Genomic DNA, 17,500 nt, shown 5'->3' with positions numbered 1-17,500 from the left:
TAAACGTGTCAACCCTCGCAAGGCTGCAGGCCCAGACGGCATCCCCAGCCGCGCCCTCAGAGCGCAGACCAGCTGGCCGGTGTGTTTACGGACATATTCCATCAATCCCTATCCCAGTCTGTTGTTCCCACATGCTTCAAGAGGGCCACCATTGTTCCTGTTCCCAAGAAAGCTAAGGTAACTGAGCTAAACGACTACCGTAGCACTCACTTCCGTCATCATGAAGTGCTTTGAGAGACTAGTCAAGGACCACATCACCTCCACCCTACCTGACACCCTAGACCCACTCCAATTTGCTTACCGCCCAAATAGGTCCACAGACGATGCAATCTCAACCACACTGCACACTGCCCTAACCCATCTGGACAAGAGGAATACCTATGTGAGAATGCTGTTCATCGACTACAGCTCGGCATTTAACACCATAGTGCCCTCCAAGCTCGTCATCAAGCTCGAGACCCTGGGTCTCGACCCCGCCCTGTGCAACTGGATACTGGACTTCCTGACGGAGCGCCCCCAGGTGGTGAGGGTAGGCAACAACATTTCCACCCCGCTGATCCTCAACACTGGGGCCCCACAAGGGTGCGTTCTGAGCCCTCTCCTGTACTCCCTGTTCACCCACGACTGCGTGGCCACGCACGCCTCCAACTCAATCATTAAGTTTGCGGACGACACAACAGTGGTAGGCTTGATTACCAACAACGACGAGACGGCCTACAGGGAGGAGTTGAGGGCCCTCGGAGTATGGTGTCAGGAAAATAACCTCACACTCAACGTCAACAAAACTAAGGAGATGATTGTGGACTTCAGGAAACAGCAGAGGGAACACCCCCCTATCCACATCGATGGAACAGTAGTGGAGAGGGTAGTACATTTTAAGTTCCTCGGCGTACACATCACAGACAAACTGAATTGGTCCACCCACACAGACAGCATCGTGAAGAAGGCGCAGCAGCGCCTCTTCAACCTCAGGAGGCTGAAGAAATTTGGCTTGTCACCAAAACCACTCACAAACTTCTACAGATGCACAATCGAGAGCATCCTGTCGGGCTGTATCACCGCCCGGTACGGCAACTGCTCCGCTCACAACCGTAAGGCTCTCCAGAGGGTAGTGAGGTCTGCACAACGCATCACCGGGGGCAAACTACCTGCCCTCCAGGACACCTACACCACCCGATGTCACAGGAAGGCCATAAAGATCATCAAGGACTACAACCACCCGAGCCACTGCCTGTTCACCCCGCTATCATCCAGAAGGCGAGGTCAGTACAGGTGCATCAAAGCTGGGACCGAGAGACTGAAAAACAGCTTCTATCTCAAGGCCATCAGACTGTTAAACAGCCACCACAAACTCAGAGAGGCTGCTGCCAACACACTAACTCAACTCCAGCCACTTTAATAATGGAAATTGATGGGAAATTATGTAAAATATATCACTAGCCACTTTAAACAATGCTACCTAATATAATGTTTACATACCCTACATTATTCATCTCATATGTATACGTATATACTGTACTCTATATCATCTACTGCATCTTTATGTAATACATGTATCACTAGCCACTTTAACTATGCCACTTTGTTTACATACTCATCTCATATGTATATACTGCACTCAATACCATCTACTGTATCTTGCCTATGCCGCTCTGTACCATCACTCATTCATATATCTTTATGTACATATTCTTTATCCCCTTACACTTGTGTCTATAAGGTAGTAGTTTTGGAATTGTTAGCTAGATTACTTGTTGGTTATTACTGCATTGTCGGAACTAGAAGCACAGGCATTTCGCTACACTCGCATTAACATCTGCTAACCATGTGTATGTGACAAATAAAATTTGATTTGATTTGACGTTAGCGACTTTCGTTAGCGACTTATGTTAGCGGCCTCCTTTAGCGGCTTATGTTAGCGGCTTACGTTAGCGGCTTACGTTAGCGGCCTACGTTAGCGGCTTACGTTAGCGGCCTACGTTAGCGGCTTACGTTAGCGACTTACGTTAGCGGCTTACGTTAGCGACTTACGTTAGCGATTTACGTTAGCGGCTTATGTTAGCGGCCTCCTTTAGCGGCTTATGTTAGAGACTTACGTTAGAGACTTACGTTAGCGACTTACGTTAGAAACTTGTGTGTTTGTATATATGCTTACCTCCAGGGTCACGCCCCGCCCCGTCTCCCTGTCAAACATCCGGAAGAAGCTGTTGTACGCCCCAGTCATTATCACACTGGGGAGAGGGGAGAGGAGGAGGGAGAGGAGGAGAGAGAGGAGGAGGGAGAGGATGAGAGAGAGAGGTAGTAGAAGGAGGAGAGAAGATGGAAGGGGGGGATGAAAGAGGGACAAAGAGAGGGAGAAGAAAATGAAGGGATGGAGAAAGAGAAAAGAGTGGGGTTGGGACAGGAAGAGAAGGAGAGATGGAGAGAGAGGGAAGAGTGGAGTTGGGACAGGAAGAGGAGGAGAGATGGAGAGAGGGAAGGGTGGGGTTTTTACAGGAAGAGGAGGAGAGATGGAGAGAGGGAAGGGTGGGGTTTTTACAGGAAGAGGAGGAGAGATGGAGAGAGGGAAGGGTGGGGGTTTTACAGGAAGAGGAGGAGAGATGGAGAGAGGGAAGGGTGAGGTTTTTACAGGAAGAGGAGGAGAGATGGAGAGAGGGAAGGGTGGGGTTGGAACAGGAAGAGGAGGAGAGATGAAGGAGAGAAGGGATTGATTTTGACATCTCCAAAGCTCTTCTCTGGGATTGATTTATCTGTGGGATAAAGCCTCAGAGTAGACGAAGACGCACACACCTGTCGGAGCTGTTCCAGACACACTCGAACTTGTCAAATATACAGTCGTTCTCGTACAGAGAGCACAGCTTAGTCCTCAGGTAGTCATGAACCTACAGAGAGACAGACATGGGAGAAAGGAGGGAGGAGAGAGGGAGAGGGCAGGAGAGAGTGTTGACAGGTTTTTCCAAGGCATTCATTAATTCACTGCGTGTGCCTAGTGTGTGTGTTTCTGCGTGTGCCTAGTGTGTGTGTGTACATGTGGGTTTCTGCGTGTGCCTAGTGTGTGTGTGTGTGTGTGTGTGTATGCATGTGTGTTTCTGCGTGTGCCTAGTGTGTGTGTGTGCATGTGTGTTTCTGCGTGTGTGTGTGTGTGTGTGTGTGTGTTTGTTTAGCGGGCTGACCTGGTAGGTTTCGACGGGGCCTTTCTCCATGTGTAAGTCCCACACCTTGGCCGTCAGGTAATCCCTGGTCAGCAGGTACCGCCCGTTGTGACTGAACTTCACATCCGACACCGACGACACGATCTCAGAGAAGAATGAACGACTTCCTGGGTCCTCTGGTTCCTCAAAGACTAAAGGAAGAGAGAGAGAGGGAGGTGGAGAGAGGAGACGAGGGGAGGAGAGCAGAGGGGGAGGAGAGAGGAGACGAGGGGGGGGGAGAGGAGATGAGGAGAGGAGATGGAGACAAGGGGAGGAGAGGAGAGGGGGAGGAGAGAGGAGACGAGGGGGAGGAGAGGGGGAGGAGAGGAGAGGGGAGGAGAGAGGAGATGAGGAGGAGAGGCGAGGAGAGGAGAGAGGAGGGAGAGGTGACAAGGAGAGAGGAGATGAGAGGAAGGAGACAGGGAGGAGGAGAGGAGACGAAGGGAGAGTGGGAGGAGAGGAGACGAAGGGAGAGTGGGAGGAGAGAGGAGTTTAGGAAGGAGAAAGATGGATATCACAATATAAGGGGGTGTAAATTCCAATCTGGACCTGAGGCCACTTGTACTGCTGATTTAAATGAAGGACTGATTTAGACCTGCGACAACATGTGGGTGGAAGCCAGATCTACTCCTGATTTAAAATGAAGGACTGATTTAGACCTGGGACACCATGTGGGAGCAATTAATTATCAGAACCAGCAGTAGTCGTACTCTGGACCTCGAAGAGTAAGATCCGAAGCATTTCGCTACACTCGCATTAACATCTGCTAACCATGTGTATGTGACAAATAAAATTTGATTTGATTTGATTTGATTGACTACACATGATTTAGTGACTGACAGCAAAGCCTTTTGTCTTCCCCCGTGTGTAGCCAACTCACGTTTGGTGTGTTTGTCGCAAAGTGCCGAGGCCCTCATGTCACAGAGACGTAGAGATCCTTTACTGCTACTGTAGACAAACAGGTGACAGTGGTGAGGATGAAACTCTGCTGCTGTTATCACCTCTGTTAGCTCCTCCATGTTGGCTGGCTTGATGTCCACTATGTCTGGAGGAGAGATACTCAGGTAGAACAACACAGTACTGTGTCTGGATGAGAGATACTCAGGTAGAACAACACAGGACTGTGTCTGGAGGAGAGATACTCAGGTAGAACAACACAGTACTGTGTCTGGAGGAGAGATACTCAGGTAGAACAACACAGGACTGTGTCTGGAGGAGAGATACTCAGGTAGAACAACACAGGACTGTGTCTGGAGGAGAGATACTCAGGTAGAACAACACAGGACTGTGTCTGGAGGAGAGATACTCAGGTAGAACAACACAGGACTGTGTCTGGAGGAGAGATACTCAGGTAGAACAACACAGGACTGTGTCTGGAGGAGAGATACTCAGGTAGAACAACACAGGACTGTGTCTGGAGGAGAGATACTCAGGTAGAACAACACAGGACTGTGTCTGGAGGAGAGATACTCAGGTAGAACAACACAGGACTGTGTCTGGAGGAGAGATACTCAGGTAGAACAACACAGGACTATGTCTGGAGGAGAGATACTCAGGTAGAACAACACAGGACTGTGTCTGGAGGAGAGATACTCAGGTAGAACAACACAGGACTGTGTCTGGAGGAGAGATAATCAGGTAGAACAACACAGAACTATGTCTGAAGGAGAGATACTCAGGTAGAACAACACAGGACTGTGTATGGAGGAGTAGATGGCTGTGGTGGTTGTAGCTAGCCTGATTAGCTGTACAGTAGTAGCCTGATTAACGGTACAGTAGATGGATGTGGAGGTTGTAGCTAGCCTGATTAACTGTACAGTAGTAGCCTGATTAACGGTACAGTAGATGGATGTGGAGGTTGTAGCTAGCCTGATTAGCTGTACAGTAGATGGATGTAGTGGTTGTAGCTAGCCTGATTAACGGTACAGTAGAAGGATGTGGTGGTTGTAGCTAGCCTGATTAGCTGTAGAGTAGATGGATGTGGTGGTTGTAGCTAGCCTGATTAGCTGTACAGTAGATGGATGTGGTGGTTGTAGCTAGCCTGATTAGCTGTACAGTAGATGGATGTGGTGGTTGTAGCTAGCCTGATTAGCTGTACAGTAGATGAATGTGGTGGTTGTAGCTAGCCTGATTAACTGTACAGTATTATCCTGATTAACTGTACAGTAGATGGATGTGGTGGTTGTAGCTAGCCTGATTAACTGTACAGTAGATGGATGTGGTGGTTGTAGCTAGCCTGATTAACTGTACAGTAGATGGATGTGGTGGTTGTAGCTAGCCTGATTAGCTGTACAGTAGATGGATGAGGTGGTTGTAGCTAGCCTGATTAACTGTACGGTAGATGGATGAGGTGGTTGTAGCTAGCCTGATTAACTGTACAGTAGATGGATGTGGTTGTTGTAGCTAGCCTGATTAACTGTACAGTAGATGGATGTAGTGGTTGTAGCTAGCCTGATTAACTGTACAGTAGATGGATGTAGTGGATGTAGCTAGCCTGATTAACTGTACAGTAGATGGATGTGGAGGTTGTAGCTAGCCTGATTAACTGTACAGTAGATGGATGTGGTGGTTGTAGCTAGCCTGATTAGCTGTACAGTAGATGGATTTGGAGGTTGTAGCTAGCCTGATTAACTGTACAGTAGATGGATGTGGTGGTTGTAGCTAGCCTGATTAGCTGTACAGTAGATGGATGTGGTGGTTGTAGCTAGCCTGATTAACTGTACAGAATTATCCTGATTAACTGTACAGTAGTAGCCTGATTAACGGTACAGTAGTAGATGTGGTGGTTGTAGCTAGCCTGATTAACGGTACAGTAGTAGATGTGGTGGTTGTAGCTAGCCTGATTAACGGTACAGTAGTAGATGTGGTGGTTGTAGCTAGCCTGATTAACTGTACAGTAGTAGCCTGATTAACTGTACAGAATTATCCTGATTAACTGTACAGTAGATGGATGTGGTGGTTGTAGCTAGCCTGATTAGCTGTACAGTAGATGGATGTGGTGGTTGTAGCTAGCCTGATTAACTGTACAGAATTATCCTGATTAACTGTACAGTAGTAGCCTGATTAACGGTACAGTAGTAGATGTGGTGGTTGTAGCTAGCCTGATTAGCTGTACAGTAGTAGCCTGATTAACGGTACAGTAGATGGATGTGGAGGTTGTAGCTAGCCTGATTAACTGTACAGTAGTAGCCTGATTAACGGTACAGTAGATGGATGTGGAGGTTGTAGCTAGCCTGATTAGCTGTACAGTAGATGGATGTAGTGGTTGTAGCTAGCCTGATTAACGGTACAGTAGAAGGATGTGGTGGTTGTAGCTAGCCTGATTAGCTGTAGAGTAGATGGATGTGGTGGTTGTAGCTAGCCTGATTAGCTGTACAGTAGATGGATGTGGTGGTTGTAGCTAGCCTGATTAGCTGTACAGTAGATGGATGTGGTGGTTGTAGCTAGCCTGATTAGCTGTACAGTAGATGAATGTGGTGGTTGTAGCTAGCCTGATTAACTGTACAGTATTATCCTGATTAACTGTACAGTAGATGGATGTGGTGGTTGTAGCTAGCCTGATTAACTGTACAGTAGATGGATGTGGTGGTTGTAGCTAGCCTGATTAACTGTACAGTAGATGGATGTGGTGGTTGTAGCTAGCCTGATTAGCTGTACAGTAGATGGATGAGGTGGTTGTAGCTAGCCTGATTAACTGTACGGTAGATGGATGAGGTGGTTGTAGCTAGCCTGATTAACTGTACAGTAGATGGATGTGGTTGTTGTAGCTAGCCTGATTAACTGTACAGTAGATGGATGTAGTGGTTGTAGCTAGCCTGATTAACTGTACAGTAGATGGATGTAGTGGATGTAGCTAGCCTGATTAACTGTACAGTAGATGGATGTGGAGGTTGTAGCTAGCCTGATTAACTGTACAGTAGATGGATGTGGTGGTTGTAGCTAGCCTGATTAGCTGTACAGTAGATGGATTTGGAGGTTGTAGCTAGCCTGATTAACTGTACAGTAGATGGATGTGGTGGTTGTAGCTAGCCTGATTAGCTGTACAGTAGATGGATGTGGTGGTTGTAGCTAGCCTGATTAACTGTACAGAATTATCCTGATTAACTGTACAGTAGTAGCCTGATTAACGGTACAGTAGTAGATGTGGTGGTTGTAGCTAGCCTGATTAACGGTACAGTAGTAGATGTGGTGGTTGTAGCTAGCCTGATTAACGGTACAGTAGTAGATGTGGTGGTTGTAGCTAGCCTGATTAACTGTACAGTAGTAGCCTGATTAACTGTACAGAATTATCCTGATTAACTGTACAGTAGATGGATGTGGTGGTTGTAGCTAGCCTGATTAGCTGTACAGTAGATGGATGTGGTGGTTGTAGCTAGCCTGACTAACTGTACAGAATTATCCTGATTAACTGTACAGTAGTAGCCTGATTAACGGTACAGTAGTAGATGTGGTGGTTGTAGCTAGCCTGATTAACGGTACAGTAGTAGATGTGGTGGTTGTAGCTAGCCTGATTAACGGTACAGTAGTAGATGTGGTGGTTGTAGCTAGCCTGATTAACTGTACAGTAGTAGCCTGATTAACTGTACAGAATTATCCTGATTAACTGTACAGTAGTAGCCTGATTAACGGTACAGTAGTAGATGTGGTGGTTGTAGCTAGCCTGATTAACGGTACAGTAGTAGATGTGGTGGTTGTAGCTAGCCTGATTAACTGTACAGTAGTAGCCTGATTAACTGTACAGTAGATGGATGTCGTGGTTGTAGCTAGCCTGATTAACTGTACAGTAGTAGCCTGATTAACTGTACAGTAGATGGATGTAGTGGTTGTAGCTAGCCTGACTAACTGTACAGTAGTAGCCTGATTAGCTGTACAGTAGATGGATGTGGTGGTTGTAGCTAGCCTGACTAACTGTACAGTAGATGGATGTAGTGGTTGTAGCTAGCCTGATTAACTGTACAGTAGATGGATGTGGAGGTTGTAGCTAGCCTGATTAACTGTACAGTAGATGGATGTGGTGGTTGTAGCTAGCCTGATTAACTGTACAGAATTATCCTGATTAACTGTACAGTAGTAGATGTGGTGGTTGTAGCTAGCCTGATTAACGGTACAGTAGTAGATGTGGTGGTTGTAGCTAGCCTGATTAACTGTACAGTAGTAGCCTGATTAACTGTACAGTAGATGGATGTAGTGGTTGTAGCTAGCCTGACTAACTGTACAGTAGTAGCCTGATTAGCTGTACAGTTGATGGATGTGGTGGTTGTAGCTAGCCTGATTAACTGTACAGTAGATGGATGTAGTGGTTGTAGCTAGCCTGATTAACTGTACAGTAGATGGATGTGGTGGTTGTAGCTAGCCTGAGTAACTGTGCAGTAGATGGATGTAGTGGTTGTAGCTAGCCTGATTAGCTGTACAGTAGATGGATGTAGTGGTTGTAGCTAGCCTGATTAACTGTACAGTAGATGGATGTGGTGGTTGTAGCTAGCCTGATTAGCTGTACAGTAGATGAATGTGGTGGTTGTAGCTAGCCTGATTAACTGTACAGTATTATCCTGATTAACTGTACAGTAGATGGATGTGGTGGTTGTAGCTAGCCTGATTAACTGTACAGTAGATGGATGTGGTGGTTGTAGCTAGCCTGATTAACTGTACAGTAGATGGATGTGGTGGTTGTAGCTAGCCTGATTAGCTGTACAGTAGATGGATGAGGTGGTTGTAGCTAGCCTGATTAACTGTACGGTAGATGGATGAGGTGGTTGTAGCTAGCCTGATTAACTGTACAGTAGATGGATGTGGTGGTTGTAGCTAGCCTGATTAACTGTACAGTAGATGGATGTGGTGGTTGTAGCTAGCCTGATTAACTGTACAGTAGATGGATGTAGTGGTTGTAGCTAGCCTGATTAACTGTACAGTAGATGGATGTAGTGGATGTAGCTAGCCTGATTAACTGTACAGTAGATGGATGTGGAGGTTGTAGCTAGCCTGATTAACTGTACAGTAGATGGATGTGGTGGTTGTAGCTAGCCTGATTAGCTGTACAGTAGATGGATGTGGAGGTTGTAGCTAGCCTGATTAACTGTACAGTAGATGGATGTGGTGGTTGTAGCTAGCCTGATTAGCTGTACAGTAGATGGATGTGGTGGTTGTAGCTAGCCTGATTAACTGTACAGAATTATCCTGATTAACTGTACAGTAGTAGCCTGATTAACGGTACAGTAGTAGATGTGGTGGTTGTAGCTAGCCTGATTAACGGTACAGTAGTAGATGTGGTGGTTGTAGCTAGCCTGATTAACTGTACAGTAGTAGCCTGATTAACTGTACAGAATTATCCTGATTAACTGTACAGTAGTAGCCTGATTAACGGTACAGTAGTAGATGTGGTGGTTGTAGCTAGCCTGATTAACGGTACAGTAGTAGATGTGGTGGTTGTAGCTAGCCTGATTAACTGTACAGTAGTAGCCTGATTAACTGTACAGTAGATGGATGTAGTGGTTGTAGCTAGCCTGACTAACTGTACAGTAGTAGCCTGATTAGCTGTACAGTAGATGGATGTGGTGGTTGTAGCTAGCCTGACTAACTGTACAGTAGATGGATGTTGTGGTTGTAGCTAGCCTGATTAACTGTACAGTAGTAGCCTGATTAACTGTACAGTAGATGGATGTAGTGGTTGTAGCTAGCCTGACTAACTGTACAGTAGTAGCCTGATTAGCTGTACAGTAGATGGATGTGGTGGTTGTAGCTAGCCTGACTAACTGTACAGTAGATGGATGTAGTGGTTGTAGCTAGCCTGATTAACTGTACAGTAGATGGATGTGGAGGTTGTAGCTAGCCTGATTAACTGTACAGTAGATGGATGTGGTGGTTGTAGCTAGCCTGATTAACTGTACAGAATTATCCTGATTAACTGTACAGTAGTAGATGTGGTGGTTGTAGCTAGCCTGATTAACGGTACAGTAGTAGATGTGGTGGTTGTAGCTAGCCTGATTAACTGTACAGTAGTAGCCTGATTAACTGTACAGTAGATGGATGTAGTGGTTGTAGCTAGCCTGATTAACTGTACAGTAGATGGATGTGGTGGTTGTAGCTAGCCTGATTAGCTGTACAGTAGATGGATGTGGTGGTTGTAGCTAGCCTGATTAGCTGTGCAGTAGATGGATGTAGTGGTTGTAGCTAGCCTGATTAGCTGTACAGTAGATGGATGTAGTGGTTGTAGCTAGCCTGATTAACTGTACAGTAGATGGATGTGGTGGTTGTAGCTAGCCTGATTAACTGTGCAGTAGATGGATGTAGTGGTTGTAGCTAGCCTGACTAACTGTACAGTAGATGGATGTCGTGGTTGTAGCTAGCCTGATTAACTGTACAGTAGTAGCCTGATTAACTGTACAGTAGATGGATGTAGTGGTTGTAGCTAGCCTGACTAACTGTACAGTAGTAGCCTGATTAGCTGTACAGTAGATGGATGTGGTGGTTGTAGCTAGCCTGACTAACTGTACAGTAGATGGATGTAGTGGTTGTAGCTAGCCTGATTAACTGTACAGTAGATGGATGTGGAGGTTGTAGCTAGCCTGATTAACTGTACAGTAGATGGATGTGGTGGTTGTAGCTAGCCTGATTAACTGTACAGAATTATCCTGATTAACTGTACAGTAGTAGATGTGGTGGTTGTAGCTAGCCTGATTAACGGTACAGTAGTAGATGTGGTGGTTGTAGCTAGCCTGATTAACTGTACAGTAGTAGCCTGATTAACTGTACAGTAGATGGATGTAGTGGTTGTAGCTAGCCTGACTAACTGTACAGTAGTAGCCTGATTAGCTGTACAGTTGATGGATGTGGTGGTTGTAGCTAGCCTGATTAACTGTACAGTAGATGGATGTAGTGGTTGTAGCTAGCCTGATTAACTGTACAGTAGATGGATGTGGTGGTTGTAGCTAGCCTGAGTAACTGTGCAGTAGATGGATGTAGTGGTTGTAGCTAGCCTGATTAGCTGTACAGTAGATGGATGTAGTGGTTGTAGCTAGCCTGATTAACTGTACAGTAGATGGATGTGGTGGTTGTAGCTAGCCTGATTAGCTGTACAGTAGATGAATGTGGTGGTTGTAGCTAGCCTGATTAACTGTACAGTATTATCCTGATTAACTGTACAGTAGATGGATGTGGTGGTTGTAGCTAGCCTGATTAACTGTACAGTAGATGGATGTGGTGGTTGTAGCTAGCTTGATTAACTGTACAGTAGATGGATGTGGTGGTTGTAGCTAGCCTGATTAGCTGTACAGTAGATGGATGAGGTGGTTGTAGCTAGCCTGATTTACTGTACGGTAGATGGATGAGGTGGTTGTAGCTAGCCTGATTAACTGTACAGTAGATGGATGTGGTGGTTGTAGCTAGCCTGATTAACTGTACAGTAGATGGATGTAGTGGTTGTAGCTAGCTTGATTAACTGTACAGTAGATGGATGTAGTGGATGTAGCTAGCCTGATTAACTGTACAGTAGATGGATGTGGAGGTTGTAGCTAGCCTGATTAACTGTACAGTAGATGGATGTGGTGGTTGTAGCTAGCCTGATTAGCTGTACAGTAGATGGATGTGGAGGTTGTAGCTAGCCTGATTAACTGTACAGTAGATGGATGTGGTGGTTGTAGCTAGCCTGATTAGCTGTACAGTAGATGGATGTGGTGGTTGTAGCTAGCCTGATTAACTGTACAGAATTATCCTGATTAACTGTACAGTAGTAGCCTGATTAACGGTACAGTAGTAGATGTGGTGGTTGTAGCTAGCCTGATTAACGGTACAGTAGTAGATGTGGTGGTTGTAGCTAGCCTGATTAACTGTACAGTAGTAGCCTGATTAACTGTACAGAATTATCCTGATTAACTGTACAGTAGTAGCCTGATTAACGGTACAGTAGTAGATGTGGTGGTTGTAGCTAGCCTGATTAACGGTACAGTAGTAGATGTGGTGGTTGTAGCTAGCCTGATTAACTGTACAGTAGTAGCCTGATTAACTGTACAGTAGATGGATGTAGTGGTTGTAGCTAGCCTGACTAACTGTACAGTAGTAGCCTGATTAGCTGTACAGTAGATGGATGTGGTGGTTGTAGCTAGCCTGACTAACTGTACAGTAGATGGATGTCGTGGTTGTAGCTAGCCTGATTAACTGTACAGTAGTAGCCTGATTAACTGTACAGTAGATGGATGTAGTGGTTGTAGCTAGCCTGACTAACTGTACAGTAGTAGCCTGATTAGCTGTACAGTAGATGGATGTGGTGGTTGTAGCTAGCCTGACTAACTGTACAGTAGATGGATGTAGTGGTTGTAGCTAGCCTGATTAACTGTACAGTAGATGGATGTGGAGGTTGTAGCTAGCCTGATTAACTGTACAGTAGATGGATGTGGTGGTTGTAGCTAGCCTGATTAACTGTACAGAATTATCCTGATTAACTGTACAGTAGTAGATGTGGTGGTTGTAGCTAGCCTGATTAACGGTACAGTAGTAGATGTGGTGGTTGTAGCTAGCCTGATTAACTGTACAGTAGTAGCCTGATTAACTGTACAGTAGATGGATGTAGTGGTTGTAGCTAGCCTGACTAACTGTACAGTAGTAGCCTGATTAGCTGTACAGTTGATGGATGTGGTGGTTGTAGCTAGCCTGACTAACTGTACAGTAGATGGATGTAGTGGTTGTAGCTAGCTTGATTAACTGTACAGTAGATGGATGTGGTGGTTGTAGCTAGCCTGATTAGCTGTACAGTAGATGGATGTGGTGGTTGTAGCTAGCCTGATTAGCTGTGCAGTAGATGGATGTAGTGGTTGTAGCTAGCCTGATTAGCTGTACAGTAGATGGATGTAGTGGTTGTAGCTAGCCTGATTAACTGTACAGTAGATGGATGTGGTGGTTGTAGCTAGCCTGATTAACTGTGCAGTAGATGGATGTAGTGGTTGTAGCTAGCCTGACTAACTGTACAGTAGATGGATGTCGTGGTTGTAGCTAGCCTGACTAACGGTCACCTCATAGTACACAGACACACTATGAATATGCAGAGATCGTTTTTAGCCTCAGCTATTGAACTTAATCAACCCTGTCACACGCACACACACATGTACGAGCGCGAGCACACACACACACATTCTATTTGCAGCGAGCCCTGTGTGTCTTAGTGGAGTAGAGAGTAGAGAGTAGGGAGTTGACACTGAGTGAATTATTTAAACTTCTCTGTAGATGTTTTCTAGGTCAGGGTCCTGTTATGGTAGAGCCCTTTTAAACTTCTCTGTAGATGTTTTCTAGGTCAGGGTCCTGTTATGGTAGAGCCCGTTTAAACTTCTCTGTAGATGTTTTCTAGGTCAGGGTCCTGTTATGATAAAGCCCGTTTAAACACTGCAGCCTACAGATGGAGGAGCGTAATTTGATCACCTTGTTGCAGAACAACTGAACAGACAGAATGAACGACTGGGTCTCTGGTACTGAACTGTTTAAACACTGCAGCCTACAGATGGAGGAGCGTAATTTGATCACCTTGTTGCAGAACAACTGAACAGACAGAATGAACGACTGGGTCTCTGGTACTGAACTGTTTAAACACTACAGCCTACAGATGGAGGAGCGTAATTTGATCACCTTGTTGCAGAACAACTGAACAGACAGAATGAACGACTGGGTCTCTGGTACAGAACTGTTTAAACACTACAGCCTACAGATGGAGGAGAGTAATTTGATCACCTTGTTGCAGAACAACTGAACAGACAGAATGAACGACTGGGTCTCTGGTACTGAACTGTTTAAACACTACAGCCTACAGATGGAGGAGCGTCATTTGATCACCTTGTTGCAGAACAACTGAACAGACAGAATGAACGACTGGGTCTCTGGTACTGAACTGTTTAAACACTGCAGCCTACAGATGGAGGAGCGTAATTTGATCACCTTGTTGCAGAACAACTGAACAGACAGAATTAACGACTGGGTCTCTGGTACCGAACTGTTTAAACACTACAGCCTACAGATGGAGGAGAGTCATTTGATCACCTTGTTGCAGAACAACTGAACAGACAGAATGAACGACTGGGTCTCTGGTACCGAACTGTTTAAACACTGCAGCCTACAGATGGAGGAGCGTAATTTGATCACCTTGAGTGAAGGACATTTTAAACTTGTCGCGTGTTTGACGTTTAAAAGGCTTCCACACGTTTGTCATTTCCACTTTGAAACGTCAAACTTGAAATTTATCAACCAAACATGTCCAATAATTATAATCCATATAATAATTCAAATGTTGTATTTATGTTTTTTTTTATGTAACCTTTATTTAACTAGACAAGTCAGTTAAGAACAAATTCTTATTTACAGTGACGGCCTACCGGGGAAACAGTGGGTTAACTGTCTGTTCAGGGACAGAACAACAGATTTGTACCTTGTCAGATCGGGGATTTTATATATTTCATATTTTACTTCTTTATTTCACCTTTTGTTTAACCAGGTCGGCCAGTTGAGAACAAGTTCTCATTTACAACTGCGACCTGGACAAGATAAAGCAAAGCAGTTCGACACAAACAACAACACAGAGCTACACATGGAATAAAACAAGCGTACAGATTTAGCAACCTTTTGGTTATTGGCCCAGCGCTCTAACCACTAGGCTACCTGACACCCCGAAACATTTCCTGTTACTGCAGGATTATTTTCCTGCTGTATCAAACTGCGTCAAATTAAGATTTTACACATGTACATTCCTACCCAGACTGGCACAGAGCCATATAGAGTATGTGATTGGGCAGGAAGACTGGCACAGAGCCATATAGAGTCTGTGATTGAACAGGAAGACTGGCACAGAGCCATATAGAGTCTGTGATTGAACAGGAAGACTGGCACAGAGCCATATAGAGTCTGTGATTGAACAGGAAGACTGGCACAGAGCCATATAGAGTCTGTGATTGGGCAGGAAGACTGGCACAGAGCCATATAGAGTCTGTGATTGAACAGGAAGACTGGCACAGAGCCATAGAGAGTCAGTGATTGGGAAGGAAGACTGGCACAGAGCCATATAGAGTCTGTGATTGAACAGGAAGACTGGCACAGAGCCATATAGAGTCTGTGATTGAACAGGAAGACTGGCACAGAGCCATATAGAGTCTGTGATTGAACAGGAAGACTGGCACAGAGCCATAGAGAGTCAGTGATTGGGAAGGAAGACTGGCACAGAGCCATATAGAGTCTGGGATTGGGAAGGAGCTCAACAGAGCTGAGTTCCGGCACCTCAAATGTTCTACTTCCTGTTCCTCTTTTTGAATATCAGATTAAAAGTATTGTGGAGCTCCAGCACCTCAATATAAACAGTACTGGTCCACTACCTCAATATAAACAGTACTGGGCCACTACCTCAATATAAACAGTACCGGGCCAGTACCTCAATATAAACAGTACTGGTCCACTACCTCAATATAAACAGTACTGGTCCACTACCTCAATATAAACAGTACTGGTCCACTACCTCAATATAAACAGTACCGGGCCAGCACCTCAATATAAACAGTACTGGTCCACTACCTCAATATAAACAGTACTGGGCCACTACCTCAATATAAACAGTACCGGGCCACTACCTCAATATAAACAGTACTGGTCCACTACCTCAATATAAACAGTACCGGGCCAGCACCTCAATATAAACAGTACTGGTCCACTACCTCAATATAAACAGTACTGGTCCACTACCTCAATATAAACAGTACCGGGCCAGCACCTCAATATAAACAGTACCGGGCCACTACCTCAATATAAACAGTACCGGGCCAGCACCTCAATATAAACAGTACTGGTCCACTACCTCAATATAAACAGTACTGGGCCACTACCTCAATATAAACAGTACCGGGCCACTACCTCAATATAAACAGTACTGGTCCACTACCTCAATATAAACAGTACTGGGCCACTACCTCAATATAAACAGTACCGGGCCACTACCTCAATATAAACAGTACCGGGCCACTACCTCAATATAAACAGTACCGGTCCACTACCTCAATATAAACAGTACTGGTCCACTACCTCAATATAAACAGTACTGGGCCACTACCTCAATATAAACAGTACCGGGCCACTACCTCAATATAAACAGTACCGGTCCACTACCTCAATATAAACAGTACCGGGCCACTACCTCAATATAAACAGTACCGGTCCACTACCTCAATATAAACAGTACCGGGCCACTACCTCAATATAAACAGTACTGGGCCACTACGTCAATATAAACAGTACCAGGCCACTACCTCAATATAAACAGTACCGGGCCACTACCTCAATATAAACAGTACTGGGCCACTACCTCAATATAAACAGTACCGGTCCACTACCTCAATATAAACAGTACTGGTCCACTACCTCAATATAAACAGTACCGGGCCACTACCTCAATATAAACAGTACCGGGCAACTACCTCAATATAAACAGTACTGGTCCACTACCTCAATATAAACAGTACCGGGCCACTACCTCAATATGAACAGTACCGGGCCACTACCTCAATATAAACAGTACTGGTCCACTACCTCAATATAAACAGTACCGGGCCACTACCTCAATATAAACAGTACCGGGCAACTACCTCAATATAAACAGTACCGGCCCCTACCTCAATATGAACAGTACCGGGCCTCTACCTCAATATAAACAGTAACGGTCCAGCACCTAAATCATGTGTGTGTGTGTGTATGTCTGCTTCCCTGTGTGTGTGTGTGTGTGTGTGTGTGTCTGCTTTCCTGTGTGTGTGTGTGTGTGTATGTATGTGTGTGTGTGTGTCTGCTTTCCTGTTTGTGTGTGTGGGTCTCCACAACTGTGTGTGTGTGCGTGCATGTGTGTATGTCTCTGTACATGTGTGTGTGTGTCCCTCTCACAGTGAAGGATACTGAAGCTGCGGTCTGTGATCCCCAGATGCCACATGTTGATCCTCAGGTCATCAGCTGACAGGTAGGTCTCTCCGTCACTGTTGACCGATATGGAGTTAACATGGTAGGTATGCCCATTGGAGAACACCCTCCTAGGACGTACCTCCACCATCAGGTCTGTAGGTCTCAACACAGGAACCTGGGAGGGAGGGAGGGAGGGAGGGAGGGAGGGGTGGGAGGTAGGGTTGGGGGAGTGAGAGAGGGGAGGGAGAGAGAGAGAGACGGAGGGCGGTTGGGGGGAGAGAGGGGGAAGGGGAGAGAGAGGGGGAGGGAGGGAGGGTAGGAGGTTGGAGAGAGGGAGGGAGTGAGGAGGGAAGGAGTTGGGAGAGAGAGAGGGACAGAGGGAGGGAGGGAGGGAGGGAGGGGGGAGA

At 45.7% G+C, this 17,500-nt stretch overlaps 1 protein-coding gene across 1 annotated transcript in view; it reads right to left on the bottom strand.

The window, feature by feature from the left end:
* LOC110517086 (serine/threonine-protein phosphatase 2A 55 kDa regulatory subunit B gamma isoform) overlaps nucleotides 1-17,500 on the bottom strand; it is a 33,165-nt gene that overhangs the window by 1,199 nt on the left and 14,466 nt on the right. Inside the window, exons 5-9 of the mRNA XM_090188203.1 lie at nucleotides 17,091-17,268; nucleotides 4,072-4,236; nucleotides 3,174-3,343; nucleotides 2,791-2,882; nucleotides 2,156-2,231 (exon numbers count right to left, since the gene is read on the bottom strand). Coding sequence (XP_090044329.1) covers nucleotides 2,156-2,231; nucleotides 2,791-2,882; nucleotides 3,174-3,343; nucleotides 4,072-4,236; nucleotides 17,091-17,268 — 681 coding nt within the window. The remainder of the gene's footprint in view (nucleotides 1-2,155; nucleotides 2,232-2,790; nucleotides 2,883-3,173; nucleotides 3,344-4,071; nucleotides 4,237-17,090; nucleotides 17,269-17,500) is intronic.

Source organism: Oncorhynchus mykiss, chromosome 10 (genome assembly GCF_057628025.1).
Source record: "Oncorhynchus mykiss isolate SJ-2025 chromosome 10, ASM5762802v1, whole genome shotgun sequence".
Taxonomy (NCBI): Eukaryota; Metazoa; Chordata; class Actinopteri; order Salmoniformes; family Salmonidae; genus Oncorhynchus; species Oncorhynchus mykiss.
Note: the sequence above shows the minus strand (reverse complement) of the source record. Positions and strands in the feature narration are given on the sequence as shown.